Here is a 19,031-nt window from a genome sequence, read left to right as displayed (position 1 = left end):
ACCATATGATTCCACTCATGAAGTATCTAAAGTAGTGAAAATCATGGAAACAGAAAATAGAAAGACAGTTACTATGGGCTGGGGGGAGGGTTTCAGTGGTGCTAGATGAAAAAGTTCTAGAGATGTGTCGTACAGTAGTGTGAACATAGTATTATTGAATTGTACACTTTAAGATGGGTAAGATGGTAGATTTAATGTTAAATTTTTTTGTACAATAAAAGTTATTGACTGGAGGGACCTGGGATGGGTTCTTAAGTTGATCAGACGTTATAATAGACTATGGTGTAAAGGAATGTGGTATTTTTTAACATTTAGAAAAATGGTTCACAGTCCAGGTTAGTGAAGGGTAAGAAGACAGTTTTTTTAAGTTGTATACCTATCATACCCTCTTTCTTCCAAACACCTATTTATCCACCCTCCCCTTTGACATGATTTATTGCCACCCCAGTCCATTATAAAATACCAGTTTAGAGAATATGAGAAATTTAGGAATGTGCATAAGCTTCATTTTCCATTTAAATCACTGGAAAGGGTCTTGTTTTTTTGCATTCTCATTTTAAGAGTGTTTACAGTTGTGCTAATATATATGATATTTATATTTAACATTTAGATGAAGCATTTATTTGTATAAAAAAGCACTACAATATAAATCTTGATGTTCTTATTTATAGAACTAGTTTTGAATTTCATAGTTCAGGTGATCTTTGTATTATTACAAAATGCTAATCATGTTTTGCTCCTTGTACCTCTTAATTTAATGAGCCAACTTTAAGTTTTTCTTTCCATATCCCCTTTTTTATTTTCAGCAACTATAGCAATTCATTTTAAATTGACTTACACTTTCAAAATTCAGATTGTAGGAAAAACAACTCTCTCTATATATAATCCATAATTATAATACTTTTATGGATTTCTATTTGACCTAAGAAACAATGCCTTTACAATTATCCTGGAACAGTAATGCTTATATTTTAGGTAGGTTTTTACTCTAAAAAGTAAAACTTTTTAATGACAACTCATCTATATATCAAATTTATAGAATAATAAAAGAGATTTGTTCTCTTTGAAATATGTAAATATGATGTCTGACTGTGCATTTGAATTGCCCTGTTGTGATATACACAGCTCAAAATAAATGAGTTTCTGTTTGTGTGCTGTTTAGCTAAAGGCAATGAAAATAATTAAAAATGCTTTTGTTCTTTGGGAATTTTTTAGTTCTGATTTATTAAAAATAGAACTGGAAGAATATTTGTGAACCTGCTTTGTGAGGTACTCCCTAGACCTGTAAACTCAAATGCAAATCACTTGGAGTTGATAGAAGAAAAGGAAAAAGAAACTCTTTGAAGATTTATTCATGAAATACTTATGATAATGATGAAAAAGTTGTAAAAGTCCCAATTTCACACTGTTGTTTTCTTTTTTACAAGGGAAAAGTACATATATTGTTGATGTTTTTTAGAGTCCTTTTGGTATAAGCTGGTTTGAACTTATATCTAAGTAGGGTATTTCTTTTTTTCTTGCAGTATCCTCAATTACTATTATGTTATAATAAGATTAGTGGCTTTAGAAAACTTATTTGGGAGTTGTTTTCAAAGTATTTATTTGCAAATGATGCAAATATCCATCCCATCCCATATAGGGAAAAGGGGTTTATAATTACAAGATGAAAATGTTCAAAGCTCAGCTTCCTCTCTGAAGTTAGAGAATTCAGTGTCCACTCTTAGATAAGTATTTAGAATTTAGTGATTGTTTTTAAAAGTCAGGAATATGAGAGTTATCACGTAACAATTACTCTGTAATTCTTTGAAACAAGACATTTGTGTGACAGCTAATAAAATGCATTTCAAATTGAACTTCTTTCTTGTACCTGTTTATACATGTCCTTCCTGTGCCATTCATGTAGCAGTGTTCCTTAAAAATTCTGTAGGTAAACTTGTCAGTGTGGCTGATCATAAGGGCTTGAGAGTTGCTCTCCCAATGAAAAGATGAACTGACAGCTGGGAATTTAGGGCTAAAGGTATGTGAGATGATGGTCTTTGGAGAATAATTGCTTTTCAGAGTATAAGTTCTACAGCCTTTGCTTGGATTCTGTAACAGTCTTTGTATCTTATCTTCTTATCCACTGTCTTCATAAACTGTCAGAAGTAGCCTACTAGTTATGGAATTACCTGAACCACGTCTGTGATCGCTGTATTCATCTAGGATCTCTCTACTTAGTTTTAAGGCAGTGGTAAATATACCTACTCAGTAGAAATTTGCACCTCCCAGATAAGTTAAGGCCTGAACTTTAGACATAAAAATTTAATTTAGCACCACCAACTAGATTGTTTTGGGAAAATATTTCTAGATTAATGTGGTATGTCTTGGCATAGGTGATTTTTTTGTTATGAGAGCTAGTTCTGTTTATGTGTATGCCTTTTCATCAGGTACTTAGGTAAATCAAATCATAAAAATTAAATAGAAGTGTAGAAGGGAAGTAACGGAATCGTTTAATACTGTGTGAGCATAGAAGAGAACACTGACTAGGCTGAGGTTTGATTGGGTCTCCTACTAGCTCATAAAGTGATTTCAAGTAAATGTGTTTCTGTACTTTAATTAATAATGGGGGGCATATATTGAGTACTTACTATGTGTTAGACCCTGTACAATGAATATAATTTAGACCCCCAGTCTTATGGTATAGATGCTATTTTTATCCCCATTTTATAAAGCTAAGGCTCAGAGAGACTAAATAACATCCAAAATTCACAGCCTAAGTGAATGGTGCCTCCTAGAAACTATCCAGCATGCACACCTGAAGCCTCATCAGTACACAGGACCATCTTCCTGCTGTTTATGTAGCAGGTACATTTCCTAGTGCTGAAGATAAAGAGATGAGCCAGATGTGTTTCTTGGAGGAGAAACACATAAATAAATAGTGTGATCATATGCAGGGTGGAGGTGGGAGCACAGAGGAGGAAACTGTCAGTTTTCTCTGTATCCTTCTCTGTATCCTGTTCATACTTCTGATACTATACACTGGCATTTCTCCTTTCTCAAGGTGATGGCACATTCTGGGTCCTTGTTTGTTCTTCATCACTACATCCTGTTGAAGTAAGGGGGAAACATGTTCTATCAGAGATAGAAAGAGAGGCCCAGCAAGGGTTAAGCGCCTTTCCTAGAGGCACAGTAAGTCACTGGTGCCAGAACAATAATTTAGGACCCCAAATGACAGTTTCCTTGGTAGACTAGGAAATTGCACATTTCCCTGAAATTCAAAGCCAAGAATCTTTTTTTTTTTTCCTATTTAACTTTTATACTTTTCAAACCTTTATATTTTTCAAGCTCGCAAGTATGTGTGAAAATCTTTTCCTAATGTTTAGTGAAAACAAATATGGTAATTGAGAGTAGGTGACTTCTATACTATATGGGCACTGTGACCTCTGGGGACCCTGCAGTGGTTATCTGGCTGAACTGTATGAAGTGTCCTCCATGCAAGGAGGTGGTGATATGGTAGCTCCCTGGGCAGGTCTTGGGACAGCTTTTCTGCTTTGGGCCAAAGCTAGCAGTTCAGACCAAATGAAGCAGATCTCATTGTTCATAGGACAGACTCGACCTGTGTCAGCAGAACCACTGTTTGCAGGGCAAGAAGAGCAAGTCTCATAACATAACAGAGATGCTAGAGGTCCAGAGGTGTTTGCTGAATTGCCTGTGATGGTACCCAGTGAGGGAAGAGAGTGCGAACAACTGGCTTTGCTCAGAGCTGCCATTTGGCAGTTATGCCAAACACGGGAGTGCTTATTCTGTTTTGACCTGTGAATTACTCTCATTCAGAGATCAGGTTGATTGTATCTTGAGCATTTAGTAAGGCATTCATTTTTCCTTTCCCAGTACCTGGTAAAGTGGTTCTTTTCTGGATTCGGGACTACCCTAAGAATTTGGTAAAAGCATTCTCTGGAAAGGAGAAGGCAATGGCACCCCACTCCAGTACTCTTGCCTGGAAAATCCCATGGATGGAGGAGCCTGGTAGGCTGCAGTCCATGAGGTTGCTAAGAGTTGGACACGACTGAGCGACTTCACTTTCACTTTTCACTTTGATGCATTGGAGAAGGAAATGGCAACCCACTCCAGTGTTCTTGCCTGGAGAATCCCAGGGACAGTGGGGCCTGATGGGCTGCCGTCTGTGGGGTCGCACAGAGTCGGACACGACTGAAGCAACTTAGCATTCTCTGGAAAAATGCACACACTTGTAAGATTTTTGTGTGTAATTTCAAGGGATTCATGGTCCTTTCCCCTAAAAGTGGATCTGTAAGCTGTGAATTGAGGGTAAATAACCTCTGCTGTAGATTTTCCATAGTCTCTATATTTTAATATCCAAAGAAATAATAGTAATTTTTAACCTGTAGATGTTTCACAGGAAGTGTGTTGAAAGTAGACACAATATGCTTTAAATCAGAATACATGCACATTGTGCTTGTTTCAGGAAAAACTTTTAACAATGGTTGTCTAATATTTAACTTTTGTCTCCCTCTTTTAAAGCTTGGTAAAATGCGGCTGACAATTCCATGTCGGGCCCTTACATGTTCTCATCTGCAGTGTTTTGATGCAACTCTTTATATTCAGATGAATGAGAAAAAACCAACTTGGGTTTGTCCTGTGTGTGATAAGAAGGCCCCATATGAACACCTTATTATTGATGGGTATGTCACTTGAAAGTTTTTCCTTGTACTTCATAGTAACCATCTATTACAGTTTTGTTACCCATCAGGTTTGGGATTAAAATTCTATAGATAGTGGTTTCTGAGTTATATATTTGTAGGATATTCATGACTGTAGAAATTATATTTTTTCTAAGAAATTAATATTGTGAACATTTTCCCTTTTTAACTATGTCTTCTTGTTTTAAAGATACATGCCTCACTGTCAGTGCCTCCTGACATTTACCATTTTAAAGGACCAGTGGTTCTGAGCAGGGTATAGCTTACATCTTTTCCTAACATGAATCCATCTGTCCCTAGACATGCAGACCTTTCTAGGGGAAGAATGAAAGAATTGTGAAACTCTGGTTCACCTAAGCTGACCAAAAGTTGGGCTGTTTTTGAAGATTTTCTGGTGCTTCATTTACTATATGGGTCTACTCCCTGCTGTGTGGGCTCCTAAAAGTGATCAACACACTGAATAGCAGCTTTCTTTGTTTCTGTTTCCCCTAAAATACTTGTCTTTGTCTTTCTTCTCCATCTACAGCATCACAACAGTTATTTCTTTTTTTCCTGACATTCCAGTGTTTTATCTGTCCTTCCACACATCTTCAAATATCTTTTTAAATTTTCTCCTATTGTCTAGCCTCCTTTTTTTTCCCTTTTTCCCTCTGAACAAAAATAAATTGTGAAAAGAAAAAAAATATATTCTTGATATTTCCTGTGCGCTCTAGCAAAATGCTGAATGTATCTTATCTATAGTATTTGAGGAAACAAAGGAGCCAGAAGGTATAACATAAGGAATGGAATACATTCAGCAACACAGGTGTAACCCAGAGCTTGCAAGATGCCAAACCAGTCATATGAGGGGAAGTAAACGTGTAACTTAGATGTTTTATGTTGAATTTTTCAGAGATGTCAGTGATCACTAATAAATTGAATAATATTTTACCAACTCTGTATATTACATAACTTTAGATGCCCCCATCAGTTGGGATTTTTCTTTCTTATTATAATATCCACACTCCTAAAGAAAAATTGGAAAACGCAGGAAAATAAAAAGATGTATTATTTTCTAATTTTTATTTTCCCATAATTGTGATTATACAATATCAGTATTTTTTATCCTTTGGTTTCGTTTAACATAACCTAAGAATTTGATCATTCATGTTACACATTTTGGCAAGTCTCGTTTTTTAGTATCCGCATGGTATTTATCAAGGAGTTCTATCTTTCAGTACATATTTTTACATGTATTTCTACAGTTATCGAATAAGATGTGCTTATTGTAGGCAATTTGGATTATGTTGAAAAGTTTAAAGAAAAAGAATAAATATCTTCCATGTTACCTCTCAGAAATAACCACTATTTATATACCACTCACACACAGAATTTTGTCTTTGAAATACAGAGTTTTCTTTCTTTGTCCTCTTCCCACTTGCTGTGAACATACACCCCCCCCATGTTATTTTTTTTAAATCTATGGAAACCTCATTTTTCAGTTATGTAATATTTTCTTGCATAAACCTACCATAATAATAAGTAACTATTTTCCTATTTAGCCCTAGATTTTAAGAACAAATAATACCTTGTACTTTCTCATTTATATACTTGTACAAAAAATAGGTCTGAATGTTTTTGAACAGTAATTCTAATAGGTCTTAATTTAGAATGTGATATTCAAAGGACAAATTGTTTTTTATAGCTTGTTTATGGAAATCCTAAAGTACTGTACAGATTGTGATGAAATACAATTTAAGGAGGACGGCTCTTGGGCACCTATGAGATCAAAAAAGGAAGTACAGGAAGTTTCTGCCTCTTACAATGGAGTTGATGGTGAGTGTTAGTTTTCCAAAAGGATGGTGCAGTCTCCTTGCTCTTTTAAAGCCTGGTTTTCAATATTAAAACTCAACTTTTTTAAAGAATATTCAGTAATTTATGGATAGCACAATAACTCTTATTAAATTATTGATTAAATGTTCAGAAGTAGTGAAGCTCTTTTTAAATTCACCTTTTGCAGGGTTTTATATTTTTGTGTATGAGGTTTCAGAGTAACATAACTTAATAAGCTTTTTTTTTGTAAAGTCATGCTTTTGACATGGTATCCTTTTAAATTTTTAACAGACTTGATATAGGTTAGTGAATGTTCTTTTTTCATTTGCATTTTTCTCTAGCTTCTAGTATATTTTTGCTGTAAGGAAGCTAAAGTGTTACCATAACATTCTCTGTGTATCAGGTAATGTACAGGTAAATGTATAATATGTGAATTTGCTCTCAGACTGTTTTTATTGTGAGGCGGATGTAACATTTTGATTCTTCTAACTCAGAATTGTTTAAAAAAAAAAATCCTTGACAATCTATACTAGTAGTCTTGAGCTTAGAGGAACAGAGCCACTATTGCTTTTTTCTTCTTAGGCCCCAGCAATATAACTGGTGAAGTCTAAACTATAACTGATAGACTAATCCATAGGCTGAGGAAAAAATAAGAGATATCACAGGCCTTTTTTTTGCCTTGTGTTTCAATTATTCCCTCCTAGGATGCTTAAGCTCCACATTAGAGCACCAAGTGGCTTCTCATCACCAGTCCTCAAATAAAAGTAAGAAAGTAGAGGTGATTGATCTAACTATAGACAGTTCATCAGATGAAGAAGAGGAAGAGCCATCTGCCAAGAGAACCTGTCCTTCCCTATCTCCAACATCGCCACTAAATAATAAAGGGTAAGTGCTGAGATCTTTTTATAAAAAAAGTCATTGTGACAGTTAATTTTGAAAATAGGATTAAAAGATCTGCCAAATAAAATGGTAATGTACGATTGTAAACAGTACAGAGAATGAGTTGGATTGTTCTCAGTGTATTTATTTCTTCAGTTCAGTTCAATTGCTAAGTCATGTCCAACTCTTTGTGACCCCATGAACTGCAGCACGCCAGGCCTCCCTATCCATCACCAACTCCCAGAGTCCACTCAGACCCATGTCCATTGAGTTAGTGATGCCATCTAACCATCTCATCCTCTGTCATCCCCTTCTCCTGCCCCCAATCTTTCCCAGCATCGGGGTCTTTTCCAGTGAGTCAGCTCTTTGCATCAGGTGGCCAAAATATTGGAGTTTTAGCCTCAACATCAGTCCTACCAATGAAGACCCAGGACTGATCTCCTTTAGGATGGACTGGTTGGATCTCCTTGCAGTCCAGGGGACTCTCAACTTCTCCAACACCACCGTTCAAAAGCATCGATTCTTCCGCTCTCAGCTTTCTTTATAGTCCAACTCTCACATCCATACGTGACCACTGGAAAAACCATAGCCTTGACTAGATGGACTTTTGTTGACAAAGTAATGTCTCTGTTTTTTAATATGCTGTCTAGGTTGGTCATAACTTTCCTTCCAAGGAGTAAGTGTCTTTTAATTTCATGGCTGCAATCACCATCTGCAGTGATTTTGGAGCCCAAAAAAATAGCCACTGTTTCCACTGTTTGCCCATCTATTTCCCATGAAGTGATGGGACCAGATGCCATGATCTTAGTTTTCTGAATGTTGAGCTTTAAGCCAACTTTTTCACTCTCCTCTTTCACTTTCATCAAGAGGCTCTTTAGTTTTTCTTCACTTTCTGCCATAAGGGTGGTGTCATCTGCATATCTGAGGTTATTGATATTTCTCCCAGCAATCTTACTTGCAGCTTGTGCTTCCTCCAGCCCAGCGTTTCTCATGATGTACTCTGCATATAAGCTAAATAAGTAGAGCAACAATATACAGCCTTGACGTACTCCTTTTCCTATTTGGAACCAGTCTGTTGTTCCATGTCCAGTTCTAACTGTTGCTTCCTGACCTGCATATAGGTTTCTCAAGAGGCAGGTCAGGTGGTCTGGTATTCCCACCTCTCTCAGAATTTTCCACAGTTTATTGTGATCCACACAGTCACAGGCTTTGGCATAGTCAATAAAGCAGAAATAGATGTTTTTCTGGAACTCTTGCTTTTCTTAAGGGGCTGGAATAATGCCTTGAAGGGGTCACTTGGATATGACATTCATCATACCAAAAGATGGTTCTAGTACAGTGTTTCTCAAACTTGAATATGCATCGGAATCACCTGAAGGGCTTATTAAAACACATTGTTCTCCTGTACCTCCATGTCTGATTCAGGAATAGGAACAGAAAATGTTTGGGATTGATCTTGGGTCTCCTGCATTGCAGGCAGATTTTTTTTTACCGTCTGAGCCCTAATGAGTTCTCAGGTGATCCTAATGCTGGTCATAGGATTTTAAATATTTACTCAAACTAGAAAGTGTATGCTGTGAAATTAACCCTAAGTTGAGTGTGTTAAGCAAAATGCAGAGAAGTACCAGGTAAATGCTTTAAACCTGCCTCAGGATGTGCAAGACTGGCAATGAAAGTGGTCCAAGACTTATGCTGGAGTACACAGTGCTTTCTATTTTGCAGGCTCATTTCCCATACTTCCCATTAGTCTCACGTCAATAATAATGTACCTTGGTTATGCCTCAGTTCACTTCATGAAACGTTGTTATCTGCGTTATGTAAAACACCCTGTGCTAAACATAAGTGGTAATACAGTGAGTTAGTACAGTCCCACCCTTAAAGAGTTTAACATTTTGAAGAGGATGGTAAAATAAGTAGCGGACTCTATAGCCATACTCTTAAACAGACTGTTGGTCTCTTGAGACACTTCAGAGATTCTCAGCAAAGGACGTCTTGTGTTGCTGAGGCACAGTTGTAGCACACAAAAGGTAAATCTAGAAATAGATGTGACCCCTTTTAGGTATATATCAGGAGAGTTATGTGGCCTGATGTAATTGAATAGGAGCTATTTAGAAAATATTCCAACACACTAGTGCCTGAAGGAAGAATTTAAGTGAGAGGAGGAAAGTCTGCAGAAAGCATTGATACAGATTTCAAGGTTTAAGAGGGAAAGTTAACACCAGACCAAGAACAGGTACTTTGATGCTTGCAGTCAGATTATTTTCAGGCTTGATATTTCATGAAATGAAAAGATCTTCTGTTTGAGTATATTTGTAGTTACAGGAAAGTTGAAATTTCAACATTAAAAGAGTACAGTTGTTATAAATGTAGCTCCTCTCTTGTTAAAGGACTTTGGCTATTTCAGGAATCTTTATAATACAACTAAACATGTTACACAGGTAGATGTTTCACTCTAGAGTAGCTTATCTCGTCATACTGGTGGGAATAAAGATATTAAAAGCAGTATCATTATTCTAAATGAAATGGGTATTTAAACACTAATTCTACTTTATATTCTGCTTTGTAAACATTCACCATTGATGCAGGCTACCTTGACAGCTGTTAGCCAACAAGCCTGACCTTGTTATTACACCAGCTTCTTTTTAAAATCTGGGGGTGTTGTGGGGAGTCAGATTATCGAAAGCAGCATAGTTAGAACAAATATCGAATTTTGATTTCTGATTTTATTTTAGATTTTATATTTAATATATATACTTACGGGGCTTCCCTGGTGGCTCAGATGCCTACAGTGCAGGAGACCAGGGTTCAATCCCTCTATCAGGAAGATCCCCTGGAGAAGGGAATGGCAGCTTACTCCAGTATTCTTGCCTGGAGAATTCCATGGACAGAGGAGCCTAGTGGGCTAATTTATACTTAAATACATATTTTTAAATGGTGTGACTATATTATATTTAACATGTGCTTAGTTGCTTAGTCATACCCGACTCTTTGAGACTGCATGGACCATAGCCCTCCAGTATGACCAAAAACACGTTATTATTTTATTACTTTAAATGCCATTTTAGCACTATTAAAATTTATTTCATAAATCTGGATGTATAAATATTTCATGGATTAAGTGCATCATTATATATACATAAGTTCTACTCTTAAGGATATTGATAGTAGTCATATATAGGTAAACATTTTTCCTTAAAGGAAATGTTTTTTGAGTGTTTAGAAATCTAATATTTCTTCTTTGAATATTTGCTGTGCTGTTTCTCCAAAAATAGCTTGTTTATTATGTTTGGGAAATTACATTAGATGCATTAACTACTTCTTGAGCTTCCCAGTGACTAATTGAACCCAGATAGAGTATTTGCAAATGCCAAACCTTTCTCTATTTTCAGATTTAAAAACAAGCTACCTGAAAGCTTATGATTTTTTTTTTAGTAGGATAACACCATATTCAATACCAGTGCCCATTTTTCAGTAATGACTAGCCTATAAATAGAAACCTAAACCCAGCATATTGGATATGTTATTGTGCAGTGTGAAGGTGGAAATCATTTTAGAATACAGTCACAAAATTGGAAGAAAAAGAGCCAGCCAGGAAGTAGAAAGAGGCAAACATTAGTAAATGTAAAATATTTTGCCGTCTTCAGCCACTGAGTGTTTAGTATTCCTCCAGAAATTTCCTTTGCTGTTTGGTATACCAAGATGTTTTTCAAAGACTAGCGTTTCAACTGCTTTTGTCTCTCTCGTAATCCTTTATAATCCCTTGAGTATTGTCAGAGGAAATAGCTAATGGAAAATGGTACTTTCTGTAGATGTAAGAAGTTTAATTAAGTTTCCATTAGACAAAACAATTTTATGAGATGGATGAGAGTATATTTTATACTTCATATCCCATTCATAAAAACAAGGTAGCGCATCATAACTAGAACGCTGTTCCTGGAAATCCAGCCTTGCTTGGCATCGTTAGAGATATTCTCTACCATTGAAATTGCATCTCCATACCCCCAGCACTTTACATGAACTTTTAAATGCAAAAGACAGCCTCTGTCTGTCTCTCTGTTTTCTATAACATATCTGATGGTCTCTTATATGTTTGGGATAGCATATGGCCCTTATGGCCCTTATGATTTCACACAGGACTATGAGAATCCTTTTTCTTTTCAAAATCATTTTAATTCTCCCTTTTCTTTTTCCTTTATTACATCCCCCTTTTTGCTTTTCATTAATTTTTGGTAAAGAAAAAGTACTTAACTACTCAGCTACTTAAACATTTCCCTCTATTCTCCCCGAATCCCTCTTTGTTCTTTTCTCTTTTTCCATTTCTACTGTCCTCCCTTTAAAAACACTCCATCACCTGTTCATTTTGGAGGATCTCTACTCCTTGTCTTGCTGCCTTCATTCATTCAGCAGACCTTTTATGCAAACAGCATTCCTCGTGACTGTGCTGGGCATTAGGTATTCCAAGATAAACAGTACCTAGTTTTTAGTCTCATAAATCTTACAAGTCTGAGGGCCAGCTGTTAACTCTTCACTGCTCAGATTGCTTCATTCCCCTAGTCTTGTTAGATGTGTTTTCTTTGCGAGGATTTACCTATTCTTTTACTTGCCAACACCCTAGTACTTATTTTTTAAAGGTTTTAGAATTTTGTCTGCTATACTTTTCACTTAGATTTCATTGAAGTGGCTCAACTATGCCTTCGGCCTGCATTCTAAGAGTGTAGATGGTGTTCCGAAGACAACATGTGATTTATGAATGTTGGATACCATTGCATCCATCTCTTTTCCTTATAGCCTCTGAAAGCTGCTATTAAGTATACAAATTATTTCTTAATAATCATGGTAGTCTAAATTATATATTGTTTTGCTTTTGTTGTTATTTTCAGCACAAAAACTGGGACTCATTGTGAAATTCTGCCCTTTTATTAAACTTAAGTTCAACTGACTCATGAAAATTTTGCAAACCTTTTCTTCTTCTAGCATACTGAGTCTTCCACATCAAGCATCTCCAGTGTCCCGTACCCCAAGCCTCCCTGCTGTAGACACAAGCTATATTAACACATCCCTCATCCAAGACTACAGACATCCTTTCCACATGACACCCATGCCTTATGACTTACAAGGTGAGTTACCCATTCTGTGTTGCCATATAGCATTATAAATGCCTTTGATCTATATAGTCTTCTTCTGGATAAGTTTAAGAAAGATTGAAAGATCAGGGATAGAGGAGGTTGGAATCTAGGAAGGTGGGAGAAATGTATACTCCAGACGTAAATAAATACAGACTCTGTTTCCTATTAGTACCTTCATCAATAGCCAGTGTTTCACTACCAGTGGTAAAAATAAAGAAATAATCTCTGGGTTTTTTGTACTTCAGAGTAGTCGGCAATTGGCTTTTGAATGTTTTCCAGGATGTTGCTTATGTTGCTTTGAATTTTTATATTAATGAAAATTATTTTTGTTCCCTGAATCTGGTTATAAGGCAGCACACATTGTGGGTAGCTATGATGTGTTATCTTTTAGACAATGCAGAATTGAAACATTGGAAAGTTTTAATTTTTGTTCTGGTGAACCCGGTTTCTTCTTTTTGAAAGTAATTTGAAATGTCATTATAATCATTTCTACAATGTATTTTGAGTTCATAATAGTCATTTATATTATCAAAAAGAATTACTGTTGTCATGTATCTTTGCAATTTAATAATTTTGTATATTAGCCACATAATCTAAGAACATTTTTTAAATTACAGAAAGCCATATTTTCTCATTGTAGAAAATATAATACAAAAACACAGAGTGGAAGTTTCTCTCCATCCCTTCTCTACAGTAAAATTCAGGGTCACTGGCAAGGATTCTTGGGAGCTGAGATATTTGAGTGAATTCTTAGTGAATGTTGTGAAAACCATGTTTCAGCTCTGTGCAATAGAACCTTCTGCAACTAGGGGGATGTAATCTGGCCAGTACAGTAGCTGCTGAGCTACATGTGGTTACTGAGCACTTAAATGTGGCTAGTGTGACTGAAGAACTGAGTTTTTCATTTTATTTAATCTTAGTAAATTAAATAGCCACATTAGGTGGTTAGTAGCTACTCTGTTAGTCAGTGTAACCCTGTTTCTCACTGCCCATTGCCAAACTCTCTGTCAAGAACCAAAGTTCTATACATTTTCAGATCCTTATGGTATAATCTGTTCTAGTGTAGATAGTGGTAGTGGTGGTAGTTTAGTCACTAAGTCAGGTCTGACTCTTGTGACCCCATGGACTATAGCCTGCCAGGCTCCTCTGTCCATGGGATTTTCCAAGCAAGAATAATGGAGTGGGATACCTGCCATACTTTGGAGGTATCCCTAAAGTATTTGTATTGTCATATTTTTATCTACATCTGTGTGTTGTACTTTTCTTCAAGTTTAGATATCATACTGAGGGATTTTATTCACATTGGTTTACTTGCTCTTCATCACATTACACACTGGGCAATGTGGACAAGAATGTGAATTGGAAGGGGCCAGCTTACAGTGACTTCCCTGCAGCCAGGGATGAGAGCTGGTCCTCCACGCCAGCGAGACACTCCCTTGGGTCTCTTCCCCTCTTGTGTCACTAGTCTCTGAGTTAGAATCCAGTACAGACAGTGGGAAGTGAAGGAATTTGAGGAAGCCAATCTGTCTTCCAACTTGCTTAACGTCTTTTAACTTCAAACTTTCTCATCCGCAAAATGAGACCGAATAGAATTGCATACCTCGTGAGGTCCTTGTGTGGAGTAGGTTAGATTGAAAGGTAACTTCATGGGAGCCAGTGAGAGCGTTTGGTGCAAAGTGCTCAGTCAGTTTAAGGGGTTGGTGTTTGGATCTGAATGGGGCAGCAGTGGCCCAAGTCCCGTAGATGGCGTCACCGGGAGTGCACACCATTGCTGAAACTTGGACTCCAGGCTTTATAATCTAGAGATGGGAGAGATCTAAAATATTCAGCTCAACTCTTCATGTTTAAATAAAATGCTAAATGAATTTAGAATTCGCTTTTAAGATATTGTCTTTATTTTTGTAGTGTTGGGGCATTTGGGAGGCTCTTTTTTTTTTTTCCTCCCCAACTAAAATAATTTTTTCTTCTGCAGGGATAGATTTCTTTCCTTTCTTATCAGGAGACAATCAGGTATGTTATATGAAAAAAAATTGTTCTTTTAATTCTACATTAAAATGCTTAAAAGTATAATATGTAGCTAAGAGAAAGAACATAAATTCCCTTAGAAAATTCCGAGTTGTTATACTCATTATTCTTAAGGTTTTAAAAATTTAAATAAAAGTCCCTTTCTTTCAACTGTGCCTGAATATATTAAGTACAGTGTCTGTTTTCCAGTACTTTTTATAAAGAAACAGGGCAGTGGGTCATATTGAATGACAAATTTCTTAGCCAGATATCTCCAGGAGGGGACGTAGTCTGTCCTCTTTCCTGCATATGCCTCTTCAAGAATAGCATTATGAGAATTGCTTGCAGTACAGATTAAAACAAAAACCAATATTTTGATCCCCATCCCCAGTTTCAGATACAAAAATGCCTCAGTGATGTGCTAATAAAAATTAAAATAAAAAAGGTCAATGATGTGATCATTATATAACACCATTTGATTTTGCAAAATGTTTTACTGAATATTTCAGAAACACCAGGTACTTAGAATATGTTAAATTTAGGACTTTGTTCTGCTGAGAGAAGAGAGTTTATTAATTTATGACAATAATTAACTTTATTTTCTGTCTTTTTTTCCTCCTCCCTAGCATTATAACACCTCCCTCCTTGCTGCTGCAGCAGCAGCAGTTTCAGATGATCAAGACCTCTTACACTCGTCTCGGTTTTTTCCGTATGCCTCCTCACAGATGTTTCTCGATCAGTTAAGTGCAGGAGGCAGTACTTCTCTGCCAACCACCAACGGAAGCAGTAGTGGCAGTAACAGCAGCCTTGTGTCCTCCAACAGCCTAAGGGAGAGCCATGGCCACACTGTCGCAAATAGGAGCAGCACGGACACAGCAGCCATCTTTGGCATCATACCAGACATTATTTCATTGGACTGATCCCCACGCCCCTGCTGCTCCCATCCCCACCCCAGATTAAAGGAACTTGGCAGAAAGAAGAGAACTTTGTGCTATGTTTTACCTTATTCTGTTTAGAAAAGTACACAAGCGTGTTTTTTTTTCCTTTTTTTAGGGAAAAAATTAAAAGAAATGTACAGAGAACAAAACTATATTTTCAGTTTTACTTTTGTATATAAATCTAAGACTGCCTGTCTGAAAAAAAAACACTTGTAAAAAAAAAAACAAAAAAAAGGAAAGAAAAGAAAAAAAAGAAAAAAAAAAAAACAAGTACCCACAAACCACCTTCGGTTCATTTTTTCTGGATTCTGAAGATTTTTTTTCATCGTTTGTCCTATGGTTTTGGTTTTATTTTAGTTCAATGGCATTATTTTATTTGCAATAACAGAAAAGGAATTGCATGTATGAAGTTTTAAATTGTGGGCTTTTCTTTGTTGTGGGGAGGGGGCTGGGGGGGGGATAGTTTTAATTTCCATTTTCTAAAAATGACAGACTTGGATTCTCTTTGTGTGCATATTTTATTCAGCCTTAAGTTATAAATCTCATCTGTCGCTCTGCATTCCCTGTGTATTTTCAGGACATAGCTTGTAGGTGTGTGTGTTCAGTGTGTGTGTCTGTGTGTATTTCTCTGTCATTACTGTTCCTTCTCCCGAGTTTGCATTCAGTTGATAAACCAGTTGCCTGCTTCTTTCAAAGTGCTTTGAAGGTCTTGAATTCACATATGAGCGTCTTTATCAACTGTCCCAATTGCATGTTCTCCATCACATATTCTCTCTTAATTGCTAGATGCCCCCTGAGAATATGTTTCAGAGATTGGAGTAAAGCTGTCTGGGTAAGGAGTAGGCTTAGTCTAGTTCTTTATTCTAAATTTGGATTGCCAGTATTATGTATTTAAACCAAGTCTGTGAACACCTGCTATTTTGGCCACAGGGTAACAAATTTTCCTGTAAGATCATCATACCAAAGTAGGAAGTAAAAATAGCATAGAAATCCCTGTTGGGTATCATGTGCAGCTGACAGAGGTAAGGCTACATCACCTCAAAAAAGAAAGACAGACAGTCAATTATCCTTAAAAGTAAATTCTCTTCAGAAAATAGAGTGCACCATACATGTCTGTCTGTAGAAATCTATCATCTGATAAATAATTGAAATTCAAAATGGGCTTAATCCTTATTCATTTTCATTCTCTGGTTCTAACTGTACTTAATTTTAGCCTAGTAATCTTGTTTATTTTTTTTTCTTCACTTTTTAAATACAAGCATGACATAGGAAAGTCAGATTCTTTTAAGAATTCATGGATCAGTCTGATCTATCCTTACTAATAATGGAACATGTAAATATATTGAAAACTGTTTTTCAGGAAATGAGTGAGGGTTGGAGGGAAGGAAAAAGTGATTCTACTTGTGTTCCAAAATCCTCGTCAGAGAAGGTATTAACGTTCTTCAGGTAATATCTGAAGGTGTCAAAAATATTTTTTATCTGATTGAAAGGTTTAGCAGGTTTAACAGAAAAGATAAAGAAAGGGCATAATGATTACCAGTTTTCCAAACTGGATTTTTATATCACAACTGTTAATATTCTCAGAGTTGTTCTCAGAGTTGATGAAGGACCACCTTTGTGTATAAAATTGTCATATTTTAAACCTTGCAGTGGTAACAAATTGACCTACTTTAATCCAGTTAGAATTCAAGATGGCTATGTCTTCAATTGTATGATAAAATTAATGGCTCACATGACTGTGTGGCATCTAAAAATACCTGTTTTTACAGCATCTCTCTGCCACCAAATTGTTGACTTGAATTTTGAAAAACAAGTTGGTATTGATATGTATATGTGTGTGTGTATATATGTATTTATAGACAAGTGTGTGTGAGTAACAAGTGAGTTATATAGTCTTCCCTACGCATGTGTATTCCACACATACATGGCTGAGTTATAGTCACTAAACAACTTGCAATAAAAAAAAAAATTCATTGTCAGTTAAAACAGGAAATAGTTAAGTTTTTAAACGAATCTGGTGTTATGGTGAGTAAACACTTTAGAACTCTCATTGCCATGTTAACTTAGGCTAATATCTAATAGTATTATAATTTGTGTCTAATTCAGATTGGGATAGAAATTACTTAAATTGTAGGGAGTTGCTTCTTATTTCACATTGTAATAGGAAATGTTTCTATTAATTCAGCTACCTAAGATAAAATGAATAGTTTTGTTTTTTTCTTTTTTTGTCGTTGTTAGTGGTCTCAGAATTCTGATCAATAACTTTGTGTATGATGCTGAATTACGAACTGTTTGAATGATCCAGTTGAAAACCCGTCCCTCTACTTTCTTCAGCCCAGTTTTGGAGAGAGTTATTTTCCCTCAGTGTCTTGCGTTATACCAATCTAAGGGAAGAACAGGTAACAGGGAGAAATAAATGTCTGTCTAGTAGCTTTGGTCGTCTCCACAGGAGCAACTAACCATTCAGTTGTCTTTTTATTTTAGTTCATTCCACTCTAAGCAGTTTGTTCCCTTCAGTTGTTAACTTTCTCAAATGTTGCAGTAGCAGTAGCTGTTACTCTGTTGGTCTCATGGCCGATGTTAATCAATCAGACTTTTATGATCCATAGTAATTATTAGTGGAGTAATGCACTGCATCTTTATCTTCTAAGTTTTGTGTTTTTTTTAAGCACAGTTGTTTCTTTTTTCCCTAGCCAACTATCACTACCACGCGCCCCGACCCCGACCCCCTACCCTGGCATAGTGCTAACACTGACATGCTGTCTGTGGACAAATGACGATTCTCAGAATCTTTAGTCGAGTTACCACCATCCCCCTTGCCTTGGTCACTCATAATAGGTGTGCCTATGTTTGTGTTTCTGTACAGAACTGTGGGGGTGTGTGTATACGCACACACACCTTTAGTATAATAGCTGTTTGACTAGCAGGGTTGAAGTGGCTTTTAATTACTTTGTGGGCATTACTGAACACGTTTTTAAAACTATCTGGACCTTAACCATGCCACGCTTGGTTGACTAATTTATTTTGAGCATTAAAATTTTTCTACTGTTAATTTAGACATTATCACAATTCTCTATTACTGACTTAGAAAAGATATACTTAAGCTTCTGAGAAATGTGATTTCTTGGCAGATATTTCTTTGAGTCAAATGTCTGAAACTGAATGGAAATATATCCCAATTTTAAATTACTAATTGTAGAAAGAACATTGTTTTTAAACAATTTTAAACACATAAAACACTTCAAGATCTTTAGGACTTTAAAGCACATTTGAAATTATTTTAGTAAGATGTTAGTAAGAATTTTGTTTTTTCAATACATGTTGGATTCTGTTTTTTTAATTAAAAGAAAACACAAAGCTTAGATTTCAGAAAGAGGGAGGGAGACTAGCTGGTGGTTCCAGAGTGTGCTGCTGTTAACTGTTTAATTAACAAAGGGGAAAAATGTATATAAACAGATATAAAAGTTACCATAAATTCCATGAACTTAAATCTGTGATTCATTGCCTTAAAACTTTCTCTCTTAGAATTTCCATACCGCATGCCAAACCAGTAAAATGGCTTTTAAAAATGTATA

The 19,031-nt window shown here is 36.1% G+C and overlaps 1 protein-coding gene across 1 annotated transcript in view; it reads left to right on the top strand.

The window, feature by feature from the left end:
• The window catches only part of PIAS1 (protein inhibitor of activated STAT 1), a 125,708-nt gene extending 110,210 nt beyond the window's left edge, over positions 1-15,498 (top strand). Inside the window, exons 9-14 of the mRNA XM_068964770.1 lie at positions 4,519-4,679; positions 6,382-6,512; positions 7,214-7,394; positions 12,363-12,505; positions 14,487-14,524; positions 15,145-15,498. Of these exons, the coding sequence (XP_068820871.1) occupies positions 4,519-4,679; positions 6,382-6,512; positions 7,214-7,394; positions 12,363-12,505; positions 14,487-14,524; positions 15,145-15,438 (948 nt within the window). The 3' untranslated portion in view covers positions 15,439-15,498. The remainder of the gene's footprint in view (positions 1-4,518; positions 4,680-6,381; positions 6,513-7,213; positions 7,395-12,362; positions 12,506-14,486; positions 14,525-15,144) is intronic.
• Positions 15,499-19,031: the final 3,533 nt, after the last annotated feature.

This window comes from Capricornis sumatraensis, chromosome 2, assembly GCF_032405125.1.
Source record: "Capricornis sumatraensis isolate serow.1 chromosome 2, serow.2, whole genome shotgun sequence".
NCBI lineage: Eukaryota > Metazoa > Chordata > Mammalia > Artiodactyla > Bovidae > Capricornis > Capricornis sumatraensis.
Note: the sequence above shows the minus strand (reverse complement) of the source record. Positions and strands in the feature narration are given on the sequence as shown.